Here is a 23,921-nt window from a genome sequence, read left to right as displayed (position 1 = left end):
CTATCAGATTTAGGATTGGTAAAAATTCTTTCCAAATCTGTTGTTGGCCTTTTTGTCTTATTGACAGTATCTTTTGCCCTACAGAAGCTTTGCAATTTTATGAGGTCCCATTTGTTGATTCTTGATCTTATAGCACAGGCCATTGCTGTTTTGTTAAAGAATTTTCCCTCTGTGCCCATTTCTTTAAGATCACACTCAACTAATCATTTCCCAAAACAGTTCTACCAATAGGATCTATCTTGTCATCTGAATATATGAGCCATGGGGGATGAGATGGGAGGGTGGTATGCATTCTTATGCAAATCCCTCCCTATTGAGAGGTGGGATGTGGATATAGGAGATGGAACTTTGTTGGTTGAATAGCCTAGTGTATGCAGTGGCCAAACAAGAGACCCTGTAGCAACAAGGTGGAAGGCAAAGGACCAGTGCTCAAGGTTGTCCTCTGATGACCATTCATGCATAGTGTTACACATGCGCCTGTTTTCACACACACACGAATGACTCTCAGAAGAGAAAATATTCAAGAAAAATTTGAAATACCAAGTGACCTGATGTGTAGGGAAGAGAAGCAACAGTTTTGAGAGACCCTTTTACTGGTCACGTGATAACAAGTTGTGTATAGAATCTCAAATCAAAACTACAGTATTCACAACCTAGTAAGAATATTTCTCCCATATTTTTAATGTGTTCACCTTATTGGATTTTATTTCTTACAGGTAATGGTTGATGGACCGCTTTTGTCTGATGACCCTGATTCATATGTGACCCTGACAGTTGTCCGGTCCCCAGGAGGAAAAGGAGCTGTCCGACTTCACTGGGCTATTGAAGAGAAGGCCAAAGAAGACCTCAGTCCTTTGAATGGAACACTATATTTTGATGAGGTATAGTCGCCTCTGAACTCCTTTAACATTTCTCATGTATTTTACAGAGCCTTGAGGTATTGCTTATGATTTCACATACTAGTGTTCAATATTTGTATTTTTTTAAATCCATGTCCACTGAGAGAATGAGAGGAGACAAGAGGAAAAGCAGGAGGGAGAGGGAAGTGGGGATCAGATTACATACTTCAGACCCTGCCTCTCTCACAATCCAAAGTGCCTTTCTGTCACATTCCTCTCCTGACTGAAGGTCGAGTAGGCCAGACTACCCACACATCCTGGTGTCATCCCCCAAGCCAGCCTTTCTGCAGCCACTACTTACATGTGATCACTGAGTCTCATGTTCTCTTTTCTTTCAAAATTGGTCTTTTACCACCCTAACTGTGTAGAACTTGTACAGTGATTCAAAACATTGATAGTGTCTCCAAGACAGTGTCAACTCTACAGACATCCAGTCGACATGTTAACAGTGAGCCATAATCTCAAACTCTCAAAGAGAACATCAGACTTCAGACTTGGATTTTTAAAGACGTTGACTCTTGGATAGTGTGATTGAGATAATGTCTCAGGCAGCCACTACAGAGATGTGGGTTGGGGACACACTGAAGGGGAGCTTGCTCTGCACATCCCTCCTCCTCCCTCTTCTGGTCTATTGGTACTAGGTTTCTGCTTACCATTTGTCATCTTTGCCTTCTGCCCATTCCTATTGTGAGCCACCATGTGGTTGGTGGGAATTGAACTCAGGATCTCTGGAAGAGCAGCCAGTGCTCTTAACCGCTGAGCCATCTCTCTAGTCGGTGTATATTTTTAAAATTATGTGAGAGCTTCTAGGAAAACAACTTCTTGCCCGAAGCTTTACCTGATGTTCTCCTGGGAGGTCCCTAACTCCTGGGGTACGTGCCTCACCCTCATCCCCCCTCTCTCTCTCTCTTGCCTGTGCCCCTGTAGTGTCTACATACACATATGTTTGAAGAAGGTACATCTCGCTCAGTCAGCCCAGTGTCAGTTTAGCTCGGAAGTCTCTCCGTGTTTATGTTTTAGTCTAGCAAAACATCCAGAACGACCATGTGCTCTTGGTATAAAATTCAACAGTACAGAAGGATGATAAGCAAGTGCCTTCTCCCCACTCCTCCTATGATTACTGCTATTGATAGCTTCTTTTAATCCTTCCAAAACATTATGTACCTTCTCCTCCACACATGCGATTTGTGCTCCGCAATCTGTTCCATAACTTGTTGTTCCATACTGTGGTTTAAACTAAACATTTACTTTCCATGTTAAACAAATCTCTTGCCTCAGAAGCGTGGGTGAGCGCATCTCTTTTCTCAGCCCTCACTGCTGGCACCTGCGCACCCCTCGATCTCTCTGTACCACCATGGTTTTGGTAGTTCTGAGATTTCTTATCTGTCCTGCAGCTCACACCATTTGCTCGGTGCTCTGTTCTCTTCAATTCTGACATGCTGAAGTGCAGTGTTCTGCACTATGACGGATTGCTTAGGTCACCAGCGTTCGCATTAATTTTATCAGCCATGTTTCCTTTCGATCGCGTGGGCTTTTGTTTTTGTGATATTGGAAGTAACCTTGGACAGATTAGACATGTAGTGAGGCTACTTGAAATCTTCCCCACCACTTCATACCATGGGGACTTAGGGAAACTTATTAATGCTGGTGATATTTGGTTGCCAAAATACAAATGAAAACAACAAAGGCAAGGTGTGAGGGATGAAGAAATCATATTTGTGAGCAGGCTAAGTTGCTGACACTTACCAAGTACTTAATAAAATAGGTGATATTTATAAAGAGTCCATGAAAACAACAGCTTGCCACCTCAGCGTAGTGACATTCATCTTTCCTACAGTGTGTGCTTAAAGTTTAATAACTTTGAATCTCCAAAGAAAACAAATAGTTTATATTCCCGTCTCTCTGAAATCGCCTACAGAGGTTATTCCCGAGTTGCTGCTCCATATAGTTTTTGTGTAGAATATGAATAATGAAAAATTTAAGGGAAACTTTTCCATGATCAAATATCTTTGGAAATTCTTGATTAAATGAAGGAGGATTTCTTGAGGGGTTAGGGGAAGAGCTGTTTAGAAACTTTGTACTTAAATATAATTTGAATCTCTAGGAGAAGTTTTCTAAGCTCATGGCACAAATTATCCCCATTACTTCTTTGTGCCCGGCATTCGTTGTTACCGTTTATAAGCAGCATTGCAGAGCTATTGACTTGGAATGACCTCCTTCCCCTGCTCTCTATTGGCAACTGGAGACTCTGTGACATGAAAGGTTGCTTTGCATGTAGTAAGGGCCGCGTAAGCGTACAGAATATAGTGGATTCTTAGGATTCAGTGAGTCTGAGCGCCTGTGCATGTTCCAGTTTACCTACTCACTGAGCTGTATTTGTATCCCTCTGGCAAGATGCCTGATGTTTTCCTATGTGTCACCACAAGGGGAATGATGGGACATTCAGCTTTTATATTTTATACATTCCCTGCTGAGGAAAGACAAGAAAACTAACTTGTTTTACCTCATAATGTAAACAAATGTCCTTTTAATACAGTCTGTTTAAAATCAGTTTTCCTCATTTGTGTATTTGTGACTTCACTGCCTAAAGCAATTCCCAGTGTAGTGTAGGAATTGGCTGTGATGTGAGGTGGCAGAAGCTTTGTGTGTCAGATAAACTGCACTCGGGTTTGGGATATGGTTGTTATTAACACAAAACATTTTAGAACAACTCTAGGTTTGCTATAATATTCATGTATTTAGAAACAACCAAAAACATCCCAGAAGTTGATTGAAGGTTGCAAATAAGTTTTAGAGACTAGGCCAACTTACTGTCTAGGGATAGCAAATCAACAGGACAAACTCCGAGAAACATCTTCACACAAAAATAAGGATAAATATAAGAATTTTCGTGGCAGCATTTATTAACATAGTAAGTAGCCAGTTAAATGAACATAAAGTTGTAAATACAAACAATGGAATATCCATAACAATCAAAGGAGGAATCGAACTCATGGAGGACAGTGCTGCATGTATGCCACAGGGAACACCAGAAACAGCGTGCACGGTAGGCACCGAATGACAGACAAGAGGGACAGGCCCGAAAAGTGCAGCTGAGATGGAGAGACAAAAGGGACAAAAAGAATATAAAAACCTAAAAGGCTGTGTACCCTCCAGCACATAGGGCTACAAATGTGGGGTGAATTCAAGCTGCATTTGGGGGTATAAGAAGACATTTATTGACACATGATGTAACATTTTGTGACTTAGCATTAAAGATAAAAATTAGTATTGGAAAAGTGTAAAGTATTCAGGAATAAATTCAGTAAGAAACAAGCAAGATGTGCATAAAATATTAAAGTTATGAATCCATGTACACTTAAACTTGTAACAGAGCAGCCGGCTTCTGGGTAGAGACTCCATTCTCTCATAGGTCAGTCACATGGCTGTTCCCAGGTAGCATCACCAACTGGGAAGGGGCCACCAACCTGGCACTGATGAAGGATGCTGGGAGCGTTTCCAATGGTGGTGTGCTGCACACATCCCAAGGGCTGCAGACTGCAGCTATGAAATGTTCTCTCCCACGCATGCAGCCTTCTGTGTCCTGTGCACATCAGCTCCACCCCTTGACTCTTTGGGATGTGGACAATTAGCTCTACAAGTTTGAATTTTCAATGATGGAAAATTTTCAACACATTTAACAGTTGTGGTTTTGGGGTTTTTTTTGTTGTTGTTGTTTTGTTTATTTTTCACTTTTCCCCTCAAGAAAGTAAAATGGAATTCAGAGCTAATTTTTATTGCAATTCTTCCTGGATCTAATTCATAATTGTAGGTGATAAAATGGCATCTTAAGAAGCATGTGCACAAGTGGCTCATTTTTCTAATGAAAACATTTAGAAGTTGACTTTTGCTCATCTTGAAAATGGTTTTTGCTTGTTTAATGTAGACTGAATCCCAGAAGTCTGTTATATTGCACACACTGCAGGATGGCATGTTGGGGGAAGACAGACGCTTCATTATTGAGCTGATAGCTGCTGACGAGGTAGAAATATCTCCAGTGAAAGGTAAGAAAAATTCACAGAGGTTTTGAAGCTAACTATTTCCAAAAAGAAGTAGTTGCAAAGATAGGCAATGCTAAGTTTTATAACTTTTAAAAGTGTGCTTCAGTGTAGATGTACATTTTTACTCTATAGTCTAGGAAATTTTTAAAATTAAAATTATAATACAATACAATAAATTACAATTAATGTATTATAAAACAATAAATGAATTTATTAAAATTATATCTTTATGAGACAGTATATATGATTTATATGGTCACAGGTCAAAGATCATATACTGTTGGCTTTTTGTTTTAAAATAAAGCTCTTCACTGTACTCATGCTTATAAAATAAAACATGAGCACTAAGTGATCAAACAGTAGTAAGCAGAAAAAAATCTTCATTACATTAAAATAAAAATAATTAATTTTTAATTAAAATTAATTGAAAAATTTAAATTTTGTATATATGCGTCAGTGTGGGTCTGTGCACATGAGTGAGAGTGACTCTGCAGGGCAGAGGAGTTGACACTGGGACTGCTGTTACCTTGAGTTAGGAGCTGCCCTACATAGGACTTGTGAACTGAACTCTGGTTTTCTGTAAGAATACCCATGCTTTTAAGTTCTGAGCCATCTTTCAGCCCTGAGAATTATTTTTAAAACAGTTAACTTAGTTTATGTGTATGCATGCAAATGAGTATGTGTGCATGTGCTTGTGTGTATATGTATATGTGTGTTTGTGTACAGACATGAGCAAAGGGGCCCACAGAAGTCGGAAGAGGGTATTGGATCCCCTTGAACTGGAGTTTACAGCACTTATGAGCTGCTGGCTGAGAATACTGGCACAGAAACTTGGTCATTTGTAAGAGCTAGAAGCACGCTTAACTTCTAGACCATCTCTCCAAGCCCAAGAATTCTTATTTACACAGATCATTGCTGTGTTACAAAACTCGTCCTCATGTTCCACGCTCAATACAATCTAATGTTATGTTCTTATATGAATTTATAATTATTACCTTTAATTGCTGATAGTAATGCTTATTGATTATAATTTCTATATGTTTTTAGAAAACATATATTGCATAATTTTAAAATTTAACACATGAACTGTGATTAGTATAGTCTAAGTCTACATGCTTTTATCTAAAATTAATTGCTTGTCTCTTAATATTTCATACAATTATCCCAATTTTTATATATTCATAGGAAGACAGCCATTAAATGATTTCATAGTGCTGTGAATAATAATAACAACAAAAGGATGAGAAATATTTAAAATATAAATTTGCTTATTGAGACACCATCCTCTTATAACATGGAAACTCTATGCTAAGCAAGGTTCTGGGACTGAAGTGGCTTGGTACCCAGGGTAGTGTCTTCTCCTTCTCAGAGAAGAGAAGGGGGAAGGGGGCAGAGTTATGTGAGGTGGGCTGGGGGTAGTGGGGGCTGCAGTCCAGATGTAAAGTGAATTGATAAATAAATTATTGGAAGAAAAAAAAGCATTGCACCTATTTTGCCAGAAGAGTTGACAGAGGTTTCTAATACCATCTATCAGATTGATCCACATTGGAAGTAAATCAAGCATCAAGTCATTTCATGTATTGAATAGAATATTACATGATTGCCAATAAATTTAAGTAATAATCACAAATATTGACAAAGATAACCTAAGTGATCATTGGTCAAAAATAAAGTTATAAGATAACAAAAAATGAAAGAAAAAGAAAGGAAGGAAGGAAGGAAAAAGGAAGAAAGAAAGGAAGAAAGAGAAAGAGAGAAAGAAAGAAGGAAGGGAAAAAAGATGCTCTCAATAATTCTTGCCTTTGTTCCTGAGGCCACTGACAAACCCACACAGCCAACAGAGGTAGAGTGAATCACTTCATGCATGTGGTAGAGGATAGCTTGCTTACCAGACATGGAGAGTGGGGCTTGGCCAGGCTTTTCCTGCCCTCTTCTGCAAGTGTGATTGCAGGAAGGGCTGGCAAGGCACCAGGGCTGATCTCCTGGTAAAAGGTGGAAACCAATACCTGCCAGTGGTTATTGTCATCTGCATTTACTTGTTTAGTGTGTTTGTGTGCATCTCCATGTTTGCCTCAAAGTGGGCTATTTTATCTTAAATGTAGGTATTGCGTCAGTCATCATCCGAGGAGATAAGAGCATATCAGAAGTTGGAATTGCTTCATCATCAAGACACATCATTATTGGGGAACCCTCAGCCACATACAACGGCACTGCCACCATCGAGTGAGGAGTCTGTGATTTTATTTAAGTAGCCTAGAGCAGCTGTTCTCAACCTCTGGGTTGTGACCACCTTGGGAGATGCATATCAGATATCCAGCAAATCAGATATTGACATTTAGATTCATAACAATAGGAACATGACAGTTATAAAATAGCAACCAAATAATTTTATGAATGGGGGTCACCAACAGCATGAGGAGCTGTATTAAATGTGCACAGCATTAGGAAGGTTGAGACCCAATGGCCTACAGCATCATTCTTAAGCATGCAATATGTATCAATGTGCATATTGGTAAGCATTGTGTGGAGAATAGAACAGACTTAAGGTAGAAACTAAAAGCTGTCTCCTGAGCTGTCTTAAAGTCGGATCACAAGTAGCCCTGTTCACTCAGGGATGAGTTACAGGGATGGGTTGCAAAGTCCATGAGGGTAGAAAAAGACTGTCCCATTCTGTCATCTCACACACAAGGAGTTACTTTCTCTATAAACTTGATTATGTGGGTTCTCAAATCAGATCCTACCACATGACTAAATTCGTAGGCTTGTGGGCAAGTTTGTCTCTCCACATTTTCTAATGGTGAATGGAGCAGCAGCCACCAATAATGCTCGGTTTGACTTGAGAGGTCTGTAGTCCACGCAGAGGCCTCCCGGATTATCCACTCCTTTTCCTACAGTCTGTCTATGTGTGGAGCATAGTGTTTCTGTTCTTTAGAGGATCTGTTATGCTACTCATATTGTATGTAAATGTTAAAAAAAATCTGTGAATCTTTATTTTTAGTCCTTTAAACCTTCAGGCTTAGTGTTCACTTTTAGCTTAGGAATTCCAACATAAATATCTTGGAATTCTAAGATTTTTGCCTGATTTACAATTGATGGGTAAGACTATTTAAAGTCATAGTATTCTTGAAATAAGTGAAAATTGGCTTAAAGGCACAGCAAATTATTAGAAAAGATGATTAATTAAAGGTAGACTAAATACATGTCCATGTCCTGTTGCAGCCTTGTTCGTGGCCTAGGGGCTTCAGGAGAGATCACAGTGAACTGGAGGATATTGCCTCCTTCCAGGGGGGAGTTTGCGGAGACATCAGGACAACTGACGATGCTGGATGGACAGTCTGCTGCCACAGTAGTAATTCAGGTACCAGTGCGGCTGCCTTCTGTTATCCCGTGAGGGGTGTGTGTGTGTGTGTGTGTATGTGTGTGCATAACTGTGTGTGCACATATGTGGGTATAAGTGTGCATGGATGTGTGTATATGTGTGTATGTGTGCATATGTTTGTGTGTGTGTGTGTGTGTGCATGTGTGTGTTTGTGTAATTGGAGGGAGGTTATAGAAGAATCTATGGCTGTTTCTATGGGTAGGACAGAATGGCTTTTTTTTTTAAACCTTCTCCAGGCTTTGAATGATGACATCCCAGAGGAGAAGTATTACTATGAGTTTCAGCTCACTGAAATCAGTGAGGGTGGCATGCTGAATGAAGGCAGTGCCAGCGCTCGCATCACCATGGTGGCCAGTGACGCTCCCTATGGCCAGTTCTCATTTTCACATGAGCAGCTTCACGTTTCTGAAGCAGCACAGAGGGTATGGTGTGGACTGCTGAAGCTCTATCTGCTGATGCTAGCATGGGGAGTGGTCCTTAAAATGCGATTTATTTGTTTGGTTTTTGTTGTTGTTTCTTTTCTAAAGCTTTCCCCCCCAATAGATTAATTTTCTCGTATTGTTATTATAATGGGATTACTATAATTTTATAGATTTTAATTCCCACATGATCCTAGTAAATAGGATGATTGGAGATGATTTGTGCAGTGGGTTAAAGATGCAAATTGAACAGGTAAGCAATTTTCTCCTAGGTTAATGTCACCGTTGTCCGCTCAGGCGGCTCCTTTGGACGTGCACGAGTCTTGTATGAGACAAGAAGCAGGACGGCTGAGGCAGGAGGGGACTTTGTTCCTACTTCAGGGGAACTGCTCTTTGAAGCCAGAGAGAAGATGAAAAGTCTGTACATTGAAATCCTTGAGGACAACCTTCCTGAAGGCCCTGAGGAATTCGTTCTTGCCATTACAAGCGTGGACCTCCAGGGAAGGTAAAGGAAAAGAAAGGAAGGGGCGTAGGGAGAAGGAGAGGGGAGGCCTCAGGCCAGCACTGGATGACGACGGTCTTCATAACTGTCTAAACTTTACTCTTCCCCCTACTTCCCTGCTGAGGGAACGTGTCACCCAGCAAAGCCAGAGCATTGATGGCGATCTGCCATCCCAGATTCCTGACTGAGAGAGCAGTCGTAGGATGGGGTGGCAAGAATTGCTTACCCGTTTCTGCACCCATGAAGAATAGGAATGGGGGGCAGCTCTCCTTGGTATCCTGAAGGCTGTGCTGTCTTCTCTGTCTGTAAATGAGATAAATCCTTGCCCAGTAGCAGTTCCAAACTGGAGAACAATTTGAATGGTAGTTAAGCAAACTTGTGTAGCGTGTTGTCAATGAAGAATCAGACTTCCTCATTCTGAGGCTCACCCTTCCCTGGAGCCGGATTGGTTGACATTACGAGGCATTGGCAGCTGCTCTTGGCTGATGGTCAGTCTCACCATCACCCCTGTAAAGGCCCCCGTGCAGGGCTTCCCCCTAGGATAGTGCATGAATTCTGAGAATACTCAAAGTTTGTTTATATAGTAAAATTTATATTCATTAGTTGAATATAAATTTCATGTTTCAATTTTTCCTAATTTAGTATTTCACTCAGAAACATAGGTAGAGTATGTATTCTCTTATCTGAGAAATGGAAAGATATATTTTGAGTTCACATAAACATCATATCATTCCTTTACAAGACATGATTCAGTATCTGGCAGTGGGGATTAAGTTCTTCCAGTCACTCAGTCTTGCTTAAGTGAAGGTGCATTGGAGAAATAAGTTCCCCAGGAGACAACAGCTTATGGTTTTGATTAATCAGGACTTGGAGATTTTTCCTTCTTGGCTGTTCTTCCAAAGAAAAATTTCCACATGAATTCTAGTTAATAGCTTTTGCTTGCAAATAATGATTCCTTTGATACACAATGGGAAGAGTTGAATGCAGTGTTTACTGTTTTGCCTCCCAGTTAAGAGACCTGCTGCTTTGGTAGGTCCTGAGTAACCAGCTAATCTCAGGATGCTGGTAGGGCAGTTGCTTCCCCGTGTAAGGTGTATCCCCTTGGTTCTCTCTCTGAATTCTTTCTCGAACGATCTTGCTTATCAGTTTTCACCCTTTCTGGTTAGGATAGCTCATGAACATCAAATGTGACGGATTTGGGAACTGAAGGAAGGGTTGGAATTGTTGAGTGTTTTTTGAAATTTCTTTTACTTTAGGAACTGAAATGCTCTAAAGCATGACAGTCAAAGCTTGTTTGATGGGGAAATCAATCCGAAAAGGTCTTTTGCAGAAATATGTTGTTATACAAGTAAACTGACTGATTATTTATGATGGTTCATTTATATCTCTTTATACTCTTGTTATTTATATTTTGTCCAAGCTTGTCATTTTTACTATTTTTTGTTTTATATAAGCACCAGTACTTGGGAGCAAGTATTTTTTTAAAACATCATTTCACACAAGGCAGCCTCAGTATTAAGGCTGCTTACGACAATGACAGGGTTGAGGTACAGCATTCTCTAAGCATGCGTGCGGCTATGGGCTCACCCTGCAGTTGTATAGCGGAGTCAGTGCAAGAGACTAATGCAGGAGCTGAAAACTTTATGTTCATACTACACACGTATGCTTCGTTATTTTGTTTTGTTGTGTTTTAATCTCTGTTTCCTTTGCAAGAGGGTATGATTTTACCATCCAAGAGAATGGACTTCAGATAGATCAACCTCCTGAAATTGGGAACATCTCCATTGTTCGAATCATAATAATGAAAAATGATAATGCAGAAGGCATCATTGAATTTGATCCCAAATACACTGACATCTCAGGTGAGCTTAGTTGGCGTCTCCGAACTGTCACATTTTCTCAATCACAAAAGAACCTGGATTCTTAAATGCAAATTGTTTTAGCTTGATGTCAAAACTTTCCCCTGCATTTGTATGTTTGCATTTAAAAATATATTTTCCGATACTTTTAGGTAGCCTTGAATCTCTCTGTGTTTTACAAAGCCAAATTGTTACTTGGCTTAGAAAAAAAAATGATGTTTAAACCTTAAGGATTATTAAAATATGTCTGTTTAAAGCATTGTTACGGGGCTAGGGAAACAGCTCAGTAGTTAAGAGTATTTGCTGTTTAGTGTTTTCTCAGATTTCTATAACAGAGATAAAGCATCGTGGCCAGGAGCAGCATGGGGTGGAAAGGGTTTATTTCATCTTATAACTTATAGCCTGTCACCCTGAATCAGAGACGGAGTTCAAGGCAGGAACCCAGAGTCAGGAACGGACCCAGAAGCCGTGGAGGAGAGGTGCTCCCGGCTTGCTCCTCTCCCAGAGTCAGGATCGGACCCAGAAGCCGCGGAGGAGCGGTGCTCCCGGCTTGCTCCTCCTGGTTTGCTCAGTTTGCCTTCTCTTGCTCCTCCTGGTTTGCTCAGTTTGCCTTCTTATATGATCTGGGACCGCCTGCCGAGGGGTGGGTGACAACGCTCACATGCTGTGGACGCTCAGACACATATCATTAATCAAGGCAATGTCCCCACAGATTTGCCTAAGGCCAGTCTTATGCAGCCATCTTCTCAATAAGCATCTCTCTTCCCAGGTATGTCCAGGTTGTGTCAAGTCGACAGAAACCAAACAGCAAACTGGCTAACTGACTCACACTGCTGGATTCCAGCTCCTGGGGATATGATGCCCTCTTCTGGCTTCTGTGCAATTTACATATTCAAAGATCCATACACATGAATAAAACTTAAATACATTTAAAATATATTTTAAAGAAAATGTTCCAAATTTATGTAAATGTAATGTTTATATAGTGTCTGTTTACTCGGTCGTGAATAGCACCATGGAAATGAACATTTACCTGTTCTGTAGCTGTAGATAATGTCTGGGCTCTTTAAGTGGTCCTCAGGCGATCTCAGGCTTGCCCAGTGTTACAATTCCCCTTTACCATAAAATCAGAACACAGAATATGTGGTTACATTTCTTCCCCGGCAGAAAGAGATGGCTACCTTTCTAGGATATGCTTTTATTCAAAGGTAGACTATAAGTATAATTTAAAAGTAAACACAATACCTTGTTTATGCAAATGCTTTATTGGCTTTGGTGCTGCCGCTGCCCAGGTTCTTTGTCTAGCTAGTTTGAAAACTCAACAGACCCTCCTTCTGCACTCTTCCTAAGGCCTTTCTGGATAAGACATGGCTGACCACATAAGCTATTTTGTGAATTTCAGCTCACTTCTGGTAAAGGGATGCTGCGTTTTTACATCCAGAAATAATAGGACTTTTTTTTTCTATTTACCCATTTCTCATTAATTCACTGTTTCTGAGAGGACGTTTTGGTAATGGATACTTTTTTTTTTTTTGGTTTTTCGAGACAGGGTTTCTCTGTGTAGCCCTGGCTGTCCTGGAACTCAAGCTGTAGACCAGGCTGACCTCGAACTCAGAAATCCACCTGCCTCTGCCTCCAGAGTGCTGGGATTAAAGGCGTGTGCTACCATGCCCGGCGGATACCTTTTTAATATAAAATTTAAATTTGAATTTTTAAATTGAGTTCAAGCATTGATGTTGATATTTTCTGATATAATAGGACCAGAAAATATAATAGTTTGTATATATAGATTTAAAAATGCTACTACAAGGGCTGGTGAGACAGCCCGGTGGGTAAATGTGTTGGCTGCCAAGCCCGACAAGCTGAAATCAATCCTGGACACAAGCTGGTAGGAGACAGGACATGACTCCAGTAAGCTGTCCTGTGAGCTCCACACTGGTGCACACAAGCACGCACGCACGCGCGCGCGCGCACACACACACACACACACACACAAATATAAATGAAAAATATCATCATGTGATAGAAACATTATAAGGGTCCCTTATATGCATTTATATGTATTTCAGCTAAATGGCTAAAGCAGTTCATAATATTTTCAATTTGTGGACATGCTTTTATTTTATTTGTGCATATCATGAAGAGGAGGAAAGCCTGTACTAATGACTGCATAAGCTACATTCATTTTTAAAAATTGTTCCCTCTCAATTTCAGCATATGGTAAGCTATACTTTTCATAAAGACATATGACCAGCAAAACATGAAAACGAAGAGTGTGCCCTGGACCCTTGTCTTTCCTTGCTTAGTCTAGTGTGGCTGAATTGTGTAAAAGTCATTTGCTTTTCCTAGTACCTCGCCTAACCCCACATTCCTTTCACAGTGGAGGACAATGCCGGTGTGATCACGCTCCCTGTCCTGAGGCTTCGTGGAACTTATGGCCATGTGTCAGCTGATTTCAGCTCCCGGGGCTTCTCTGCAGGTCCAGGAGGCCACGTACTGCATGGTAGCTCAGTCACCTTTCAGCATGGGCAGAACCTAAGCTTTATAAATGTCTCCATCATCGATGACAACGAAAGGTTAGTACTTCAGAAACAGTGCACAGACATAGAGCGTGGGTACTGTGCCCTAACTTACACTGAAGATGCATGCTCCTGCCGAGAAGCAGCACTTGAGAGAGACAGGGAGTGTCAGCAAAGGAGCTGGCACTGTGGGTGGGTACCTCGGTTTTTCTCAGAGGAAAAAGGTTCTGTTCCTTACATGGACCAGGATAGTCGGGATGTGGCAGTGTTTCCAGCCCACCTTCTACAGTTAAGAAGTGGGTTGTGAGGGCTTCATGTTGTGTCTGCTTTTGACTTAGCACCCTCCTCCTGGTGTGTGCCTGCTGGGCCTTGAATATGTATGGCCAATTTGGAAAATGACTAGCTATTTGGATTTTACAAGCATTTTAATATGTTTAGACTCACAGATTGCTCCTTCTTGCCATGCAGTGAATTTGAGAAGCAGTTTGAAATTCTGCTCATTGGAGCTACAGGAGGAGCGATCCTTGGGCGCCACCTAGTGAGCAAAGTCACCATTGCCAAAAGTGACTCTCCCTTTGGCATCATAAGATTTCTCAACCAAAGCAAAATTTCTGTTCCTAACCCAAATTCCACAATGGCTTTACACTTGGTGCTGGAGCGGACCGGAGGACTCTTGGGAGAGATTCAGGTAGAGTTATTATTCCTGTGATGTTAAAAGAAGTTTTGACGTATCATATATGATGTTAGACTTTCAACTCCCCAGATGTGTTTGTTTGATTATAGTATTTACTACTAACTACTTTGTAAATGTTAAGTGGCTTCTGAGCTTGATGAACATATTTGAAAATGATGTGAGCAGAATAAAATCGAATAGTAGCAAACCATGTTTTTTTTTTTTTTTTCAAGAAAGCATGAGTTCTATAAACTCTGCTTGTAACTTTGGGGATACACAACATGGGTTGCTTAATGATGTGGTGACTTGGAAGAAAGGATCCTGCAGAGAGATAAGCCTAACCTGTTGGTAGGAGAACTCTGCATAACTGGGGACTTAAAATCGACATGAGAGGACCAGAGAGTGCATAGGACATTGATCACACAGGCCACAGGACTGATGCAGGACCAGTATGAGATGTTACCATGAGTTCAAAGGGCATGCCATCAAGGGAGACTTAGAGAGTATAGCGCCCTGTTTTCACATCTGTAGCTCACCTTTGTCTGCCCTGTGAAGGATGGCTTGTCAAGAGGATGTGGAGCAGTGCACAGCAGGAAGGATGGTTGGAAGGCTGTGGTCCCTCACTCTGTTATGAGTGAGAGCAGAGAGGACAACGTGTGACAGCTGGTTGGGCTAAAGATGGAGGCTGAAGCTGGTGAGATGGCTCAGCTCAGTGGTTATGAGCCCTGGCTGCTCTTCTAGAGGTCCTGAGTTCAATTCCAGCAGCTATAACTTCTTCTGACATCTTATGCCCTCTTCTTGCATGTGGGTGTACACGTAGCAAAGCACACATAGAATGAATGAATGAATGAATGAATGGATAAAAAAAGAAATGGAGGCTGAAGAATAGAGAAATTTTGGGTGGCTCCTAGAAACTGTTGGAATGTGGTGCCAGTCTTATGAATTTCATAGCTGGGGTAAATATTTAAGAGTTCTGCGTTATACATGTTAATCTGACGTCCTGCTAGACAAGCCCATGGAGGGCTCACCTAGGCTGAGCTTCGCCTGTTGTCAGATGAGCAGGGATGACAGGTAAAGCAGGCGCTTGCGTGTGGGAAGCCATTGCAGCCATGAGCGTGTAAGTACTGCTGGAGCTGTGACGAGAGCAGCGCTGAGTCTTGGGCTCCTGCCTTGTGGGAATCTGAAGAAAGGCTGTGGTGGAAGGAGGGGGAAGAAACCTGGAGCTGAGAAATAAGAGGCATGCCGAGAGGGAGGGACGGCTTTCCCCACACGATAGGAAAACCACACACACCAGAGCTACAGAAACCCAAAGCTCTGCTTGTTGTAATCCAAACTTTAGTTCCTGATCAAATGTATGAACATTACATTTGCACTCATTTTATAGTGGGAACTTAAATATATTTAGAGAAAAACACACACCACAGAATTTCCACTGCCTGAGTGTCGTATTCTACTATGCTCTGATTGCTGGAATCCAAGTGAACGGCTAGACAATGTTGAACTCATAACCTTTATCAATGTTTGTATGTTTGTAACATATTAATATTTCAATAGTTTTCTTGTCCTGTGATGATAACAAATGACTAGGTACTATTTTTCATCTTTTTATTAAAAATATTATTTTCAGTGTAGATAAGCCAGGAATATTCTAGAATAGTTTCATGTTTTTGTACTTTAATAGTGCATGTACTGCAAAAATCCTTCGTTTAAGATTGCTCTCTACTAAAATCTGATACGCCATGCAGGTGAGCTGGGAGGTCGTAGGGCCCGATGCTGAGGAACCGTTACCGCCACACAATGGAGACTTTGCAGACCCAGTGAGTGGGACAGTCTCTTTTGGAGATGGAGAAGGTGGTGTGAGGAGCATCATCCTCAGAGTTTGTCCTCATGAAGAAACTGAAGCGGAGGAGACTTTTATTGTTCAGCTCAAGCCTTTGAGAGAAGCGAAGTTAGATCCCAGAGCTAAAGCTGTTACACTAACAGTAAGTCTGAACACATTCACTGCAAGATTTCAGATTTAATAGATTTGTCAGTAAGTTATTTCTATTGCTTGAGACATTATAATGCTGAATAGAAAATACTAAAACTTTGGAAGGGTCTGGGGGCGTGGTTCAGGGTCTGGGGGCGTGGTTCAGGGCCTGGGGGCGTGGTTCAGGGTCTGGGGGCGTGGTTCAGGGTCTGGGGGCGTGGTTCAGTTGGCACACTGCTTGCCTAGCAAGCATGAAACCCAGGGTTCCCCAAACAACACTGTTTGGTAATATTCACCTGTAATGTATCCGACACAGAGGAGGTGGAGGCAGGAGGATTAGAAATTCAGGGTTAACCTCTGCTACCTAGAGAGTTTGAGGCAATCTGGTATACAGGAGACCCTGTATCTAAACAAACAAGGACATGAAGTTTTAATAATCCCTATGAATCAAACACTCTCATTTTTATATTAATTACATACAGCCTCAATATTAACAATTCTTAAAGTTTTAATAAAATGTTAAAGTAGTTATTTTATAATCTTAGAGAAAATTTGGTGTATGGAGAATATTTGACATTACTAGAGAGAGGTATTTTTTTTATCTCATGGTAAACATAGAATTTTGTCATCAACTTTTTAAAAATTAGCTTGTTATGAGTCAGACTGAAGATTCTTGTTAATTGGCTCAGTGATACGGTGCTATATCTGACCTGAGTTCAGTGTCTTTTATATGAGTTACCCAGTCCAGCAGAGGGGGATAAGAACAGTGAAGAGAAATAATATATTTTGATTTAAAAAATAGTGTTGTTTTGGGTCTGGATCTGTTAGTGTTTTCCTGAGAAAAAGAACCAAAGGGCAAAACACACACACACACACACACACACACACACATGCACATATGCACATGCACACACACACAAGCACACATGTGCATATATAACATGTATGGGAGGAGGGAGGGAAAGAAGGTGGAAGGAGGGTGGGAGGAGAGAGAGAGAGAGAGAGAGAGAGAGAGAGAGAGAGAGAGAGAGATATCCAGTTGACCAGTTGGCCAGAAACATGAAAGAGTTGCTGCAGAGGTCTTGGTATCCTCTGTGGCAGGGACAGGGCGCCCCGCATGGCTTCTAAGTTGCAATCTTCTTTCTTTTCAAAGCTACTTTACTCCTTAGTTTTAGTTGATTGGATGAAATTGGCCCACCTTGTTGAGGGTAATATGTTTTATTTAGAAACAACTGACTCAAAAAGTTCATCCTATCTACAAATTCTTTCACAGATATATCTAGAGTGGTGTTTCACCAGACAGTTTAATATCATATCTTTGCCTGTTTGCTACGCAAAATTAGACAGCGTAGGGACTGGCGAGTAATGTCCAGTGCTGGAACCCTTGCTGAGCACACACAGAGCCCTTGGCTTTGTCCTCCTCATCAAAAGTAACAACCATTGCCAGAGGGCCTTTTGTCTTTGTTCTCTATCTTAGGAAGCATCTAAATGGAGCCACCTGGCTGCATGTTTGAAGCACAGTGTGACTAAAAAGCACAGGCATGAAGCAAAGTGCCCCTTCACCTTCTATAAGTTAGTTTTCTAATGGCTTCTATCTTTGAGGGTAAGAAGGGGTTTGAGCTAGACAACAGTCAGCACAGCAGGAAGATGTTTCTCTTCTCCTGGAGTGGATCGGCAGATTGTATCCAAGTACTGCGTAAATGTCGACTTTCTTATGCTTACCCCAGGTTAGTCGGTTACTGCTTTCTCCTTAGGATTATTTGATTCTACTCACTTCCTGTTAATGTTTGTTAGATCCAGAGGTTTGGGGATCCCAATGGAGTTATTCGTTTTGCTCCTGAGTCTTTATCTACGAAAATGTTCTCGGAGCCACTACCGTCGGATGGACCCGTGCTCATATCTTTCCTTGTCACAAGGTCCAAAGGCACCTCTGGAGATATCATGGTATGACGTTGATTTGATTTTCCTGAAGGAGTATCAGTTTACACACATCACATATGTGCTTAGGAGAACAGAAATTTTATGTTCTAGTTAAAGATTTTGCTGACTTGAAGTTGTTAGGGTTTACAGCAAAGCTAAGAGGCGCGTGTGCCTTTGTGTTCGGTTAAGGGACCCTGATAGGCTCTCTTAGTTAACATTGGTACAGTGGACAACACTGCCCACCTCCTTCATCACCATGAGGGCTGAGATGTTTCCTGTTGTCTCATTGGCTCTAACAGGAAACCTCCCTGCTTAAACCCTTGGTGACATTTGTAAGTCATTATATTTGCCATGGCCTTATTTCTCACAGAATGTTTCCATGTAAGCAACTGCTTTCTAAAAACCACAGCCTGTGTTTGTTGGTGTAGCCTGCTTAAGGTGCTCTTGGGAGTTCTGGTGTGTTGGCTAAGAGATAAAGTTCACATGTTTGTTCTAACCAACAATTGCCTCAGTTTGTGAAATTCTCCTAAACCCTGCATTTCTCCTCTGAATTGAAGATTACTAGTATATAATTTTTTTTTTAATGTAAAAGTTTGTGGTCTGGAGGCAGCAATTGTGACATGAGTAATTATTTGTATTTTACAGATATTATTTTCATTCAAATAAACAACAAAAATAATTACTGAGTTATATACTTACATTGAAAAATTTTTAGAAATTTTAATGTTAAGCTTTCATGTAAATAAAAACACCCTGCACCAAAATTAACCTGATAGAAGCCATGGAACACCACTATAAATATTATACTTTCAATATCAAATATAGTTTGTGACTTACCCACCACTAAAGCAAACAGCAGTGACAAGAACCCACAACCGAATCAGAAGTGGAAGGACAATTCAGTTTGTGACTTCTTTCACAGTTGGTGACTGTGGCCTGTGTGTTCTCCGTCCTCACCCCCCAATCCTTAGCATTTCTTGTTTTCTTCATGTTATACTGTAGGCACATGCATATTTGTTTACATCTATGCATGTATTATTGGCTAGATTCCATCTATGAGAGAAAACATGCATTTTTTTCTTCCGGAGCTATGTGGCTTCAACTGAGATTACACATCCTAAGATGACTTACTTTCCTGCAAATGTTTTAACTTCATTTTCTTTAGAGCATAGTAATAATAGGATATACATATATATTTTTTAAACTCATTATCCATTTGTCTGTCAAGGACAACTTGGTTGATTCTAATTCTGTGCTACAGTGAATGAAGCAACAGTGAATGTGGATGTACGGGTCTCTCTGCAGTGCAGTGTGGGGTTCTCTGTGAGGGTGTGCAGAAGAAAGCTGGGATGTACCATATGCATTCTTTTGGCATCGAAGTACTGTGTACGGTTCACAAATTGACGTATGTGTGGTACTGGCATGTTAGCGTTTACTTGCTTCTCCATCCTTTCCAATCATGCTCTTAGTTTTAGAAGAAGATAAATGATAAGATTAAATGGTACCCTGTCCTTCAGATTGTGTAAGAAGGGAGTCAGTGTGATTCCAAGCTAGCATACACTTCCAAGAGTGTCTGAAGGTAGGAACACCTAACCTACGTTTCTCTCTGGCGTGTCCCAGAAGAAGCAGACTAGGGAGGTTTCTCTCTGCACACGCGAGTTACATAACTGCCGCCTCTCTGCCTTTCATCCAGGTGCACTGGGAGCTAAGCAGTGAGTTTGACATCACCGGAGACTTTCTTTCCACACGAGGATTTTTCACCATCGCTGATGGAGAGACTGACGCAAGCTTTGATGTCCATTTGCTGCCAGATGATGTCCCTGAGATAGAGGAAGCATATGTTGTCCAGCTTGTTTCTGTAGAAGGAGGTGCAGAACTGGACCTGGGAAAATGCACCGCAAGGTTTTCTGTGTCCGCCAATGATGACCCGCATGGTGTATTTGCCCTGTATTCAGATCGGCAGTCAGTACTGATTGGGCAGAACCTTGATAGATCCATCCAGATTAATGTCACCCGGCTCGCTGGAGCATTTGGTGCTGTGGCTGTCAGAGTTCGAATACTATCTGATAATAAAGAAGACCCAGTGGCTACTGAAAATGGAGAGAGACAGCTGGTGATCACTGAGGGTGCCAGATATAAAGTAGGCTTGGTGCCCGTGAAGAACCAGGTTTGTAGCGCTTTAAGTTCCTGAAAATGCAAGCAGAATTCCTTTGGGTGAGCCCTTGTGTACCTCCCAGTCAGATGCTGAAAGGCATATTTTGATATTTAAAGGTAATCTATTAGACAAATTTACAGAATGCATATAATTATTGGATAATCCATTGGTGAGTCTGGAGCGAGGGAAAACCGGGTTTCTATTTGGAAATAATAGATCTTCACCCCGTGTCTTAGTCAGGGTCTTACTGCTGTGAGCAGACACCATGACCAAGGCAAGTCTTATAAAGGACAACATTTAACTGGGGCTGGCTTACAGGTTCAGAGGTTAAGTCCATTATCATCAAGGTGGGAGCATGGCAGCATCCAGGCAGGCATGTTGCAGGCATAGCTATAGAATCATCTGAAGGCTGCTAGCAGGATACTGGCTTCTAGGCAGCTAGGATAAAGGTCTTAAAACACACACCCACAGTGACATACCTACTCCAACAGGACCATACCTTTTAATAGTGCCACTTCCTGGGCCAAACATGTACAAACCATCACACCCAGATTCTGGTAGTTACTCATTTAGTACTTACAAAGATCAATGCTCCATGTATTGAGAACTGATGCATGTTCCCCGGGATTTGGACCACTTCAAACGCAGCCTGAGAGCTTTGTTCTGAACTTAGAGATCTGTGACATTGGAATTAACTGCTACTGTCTGAGATGGCGAGGAGGAGGCATAGCAAACCATGCTGCTGACGTGCGGAGTAACCATGATAAGAATGCCTGTTCGTGGGATGGGTAAGATGGTTCACAGAATAAGGACACTTGTCACCAAGATGGCCTGAGTTTAATTCCAGGGACATGCATGGTGGTGGAAGGGGAGAACCCATGCTCCTAATTTGTCTTTTGACCTTCACACTGGAGCAGTGGCAGCATATGAAAGAGGCATACAAAGACCTTGGGAGGCCAAGGCATGTAGATCTCTGCTAGTTTACAGCTAGTGTGATCTACATCGTGAGTTCCAGACTAGCTAGAGCTCCATAGAAGTGCTCAAAATAAAACAATATTTTTAAAAAATCGTACATAGATTTCCTCTGAGACTTTCACACTCACCCTGCCACACACACAAGGCTAGACCTCAGACTGCCAGAAGACCCCAGAAGTCTTTTCTGTCTAAATCCACCAAAAGTGTCTTGATCAACCTTGTAAATCTTCACACGGACAGGATGCATTCTCTCCTCTGTTCTGTGAGAGGCTCATTAGTTCATTCGCATGGCACTTCATGGTGTTTGTATTTTATGGCTAAGAAATCTGCCCAGAAAGTACCTTGATTAGAACCTTGAGAAAAATCTAAACCTTTCATTGAGAAACTAGCAGGACATCTCAAGGTCATGATGGAGGGTACTGTCACAGTGGAAGAATGACAAAGAGTAGAGTTCTGAGCCCCTGGGGAGCACTTACATCAGTTCTTAGCCCCTTGGGAGGCACCCACATTAGTTCTGAAGCCCCTGGGGAGCACCCACATCAGTTCTGAAGCCCCTGGGGAGCACCCACATCAGTTCTAAAGCCCCTGGGGAGCACCCACATCAGTTCTGAAGCCCCTGAGGAGCACCCGCATCAGTTCTGAGCCTCCTGGGGAGCACCCGCATCAGTTCTGAGTCCCCTGGGGAAGCACTCACATCAGTTATGAGCCCCCTGGGGAGCATTCACATCAGTTCTGAAGCCCCCGGGGAGCACCCGCATCAGTTCTGAGCCCCCTGGGGAGGGAGCACCCACATCATTTCTGAGCCCCCTGGGGAGCACCCGCATCAGTTCTGAGCCCCCTGGGGAGGGAGCACCCACATCATTTCTGAGCCCCCTGGGGAGGGAGCATCCACATCATTTCTGAGCCCCCTGCGGAGCACCTACATCAGTTCAGTGGCTGCAAAGCACCTGAGTGATGTTTTCAGTCAGTCATGCTGGTCTGCCTGTGTTAGCTAAGCAAGCACTGGAATCGAGAGGCAAAACATGTCACTTTATTATTGGAGAACTGCCAAGAACAAGGGGAACATGTCCAGCACTGGGGAGGTTGGAGCCATGCTGAAGAAACCAAGGATAACCTGACCAGTTTCCCATTGTAGATCTTGCTGTGGGTCAAGCAAGAACTGGAGTAAGCAGGGCAGCTTGAACACACAGCTACAATTTAGTTGACGCACATCTGATCTTTTATATTTTTGAAAATGACAACTTTGAGAGTGAGTTATGCAGATGCCAGAAGGTGGTAGAAAGACTGTAAGACACTAATGGGGAAATGTAGAGACTTTCTGTTCATGCCATCTGTGTTTCATGTAAGTGACAACAAGGCCCCTTTAAATGATAAACAGCATGCCGAGTACAAGAATGTGCACTTGCTGTGAGACTTTTTAATCTTTTGTACATGTATGTCTTTAGTTTTGTTGGTGCTTAGTGAATGGGGAAAATGGAGACTTTTCCTAAGGCACTGCTATCACAGTTATTCTGACATTTCTGCAGATCTGTGGGAAACTTGTTCAAGTATGACTAATTTGTCAGTTTCTGAAATCTATGTCCTGTGCCTAAAAAAACATATGTACTGGAACACGTAATGAAAATCTGGGGAAATGAGATGTGCATTAGTTATCAGGTGAGGGGTTACTCACAGGGGTAGAAACAACAAACGACTTTGTATCACTAAAGCCCTCCCCAGCATGGGCCACAAGTGCATGAAAGTTGGGAACTTGTAGCATCACGCACAGCCTTCAGGCAGCTCAACAGGTGTAAGAGAGTCCTTTCTGAGTGCCTCTGTCGCTGACCCAGCTGGTCCTGCTCCTTCCAGGCAGCTGCTCTGGTTGAGTCTTCTCTGCAGCTTGGCTTGTCTACTCTTGTGAAGAAGGTACCCAAAGAAGCTAGTGAGGTGCAGGGATTTCCTGAACCTCATTTGTTGTTTACCTTCATTCTTAAGGAGCTCCTGTAGGAGGGAAAGTTTCAATTTCAGAGGAAACTGTGGACAACACATCTCTATCAGATTCCCTTCCTGTAGCGCTCACAGGTCATTGTGGAAGAAGAGCTAGAGTGATTTTAAGAGCCAGAGGAAGTGGAGAACAGCTGTGAAACGATGCTTTCTGGATATGACAAAGGCATTCCACACATGAACTCACAGCAACTCCAGTTATATGCCCAAGACCTGGACAAGGTCTAGCTAGTCCACCACTAGCCACGGAGTTATTGGTAACTGATGGTTACTGGAAGAGGAAAAGTCAGTTTCTGTCAGAGTTGTGTCAGATACGCTGTCCATGTTCCAGTGGATGGTGCTCCACCATGCACATGCAGGTGACACTTATTGGACTCATAGACTTAACGAACCCTACATGAAGTTGGGAGGGAAACATGATAAGAAAAATAAGATTTGGAATGGAGGGAATAGAAGTTGGATTTGAGTGCACATCAAGTGAGTTCTTTTGTGACTGGGTTACCTCACTCAGGATGATATCCTCCAGATACATCCATTTGCCTAAGAATTGCATAAATTCATTGTTTTTAATAGCTGAGTAGTACTCCATTGTGTAAATGTACCACATTTTCTGTATCCATTGCTCTGTA

General features: G+C 41.9%; 1 protein-coding gene across 1 annotated transcript in view; it reads left to right on the top strand.

Moving 5' to 3' along the window:
• Adgrv1 (adhesion G protein-coupled receptor V1) overlaps positions 1-23,921 on the top strand; it is a 510,986-nt gene that overhangs the window by 138,325 nt on the left and 348,740 nt on the right. The window contains exons 58-69 of the mRNA XM_021208450.2: positions 717-881; positions 4,825-4,942; positions 7,042-7,162; positions 8,159-8,297; positions 8,555-8,740; positions 9,010-9,242; positions 10,953-11,101; positions 13,479-13,674; positions 14,086-14,305; positions 16,036-16,272; positions 18,054-18,203; positions 19,873-20,346. Of these exons, the coding sequence (XP_021064109.1) occupies positions 717-881; positions 4,825-4,942; positions 7,042-7,162; positions 8,159-8,297; positions 8,555-8,740; positions 9,010-9,242; positions 10,953-11,101; positions 13,479-13,674; positions 14,086-14,305; positions 16,036-16,272; positions 18,054-18,203; positions 19,873-20,346 (2,388 nt within the window). The remainder of the gene's footprint in view (positions 1-716; positions 882-4,824; positions 4,943-7,041; positions 7,163-8,158; positions 8,298-8,554; positions 8,741-9,009; positions 9,243-10,952; positions 11,102-13,478; positions 13,675-14,085; positions 14,306-16,035; positions 16,273-18,053; positions 18,204-19,872; positions 20,347-23,921) is intronic.

Source organism: Mus pahari, chromosome 11, assembly GCF_900095145.1.
Source record: "Mus pahari chromosome 11, PAHARI_EIJ_v1.1, whole genome shotgun sequence".
Classification (NCBI taxonomy): Eukaryota; Metazoa; Chordata; class Mammalia; order Rodentia; family Muridae; genus Mus; species Mus pahari.
Note: the sequence above shows the minus strand (reverse complement) of the source record. Positions and strands in the feature narration are given on the sequence as shown.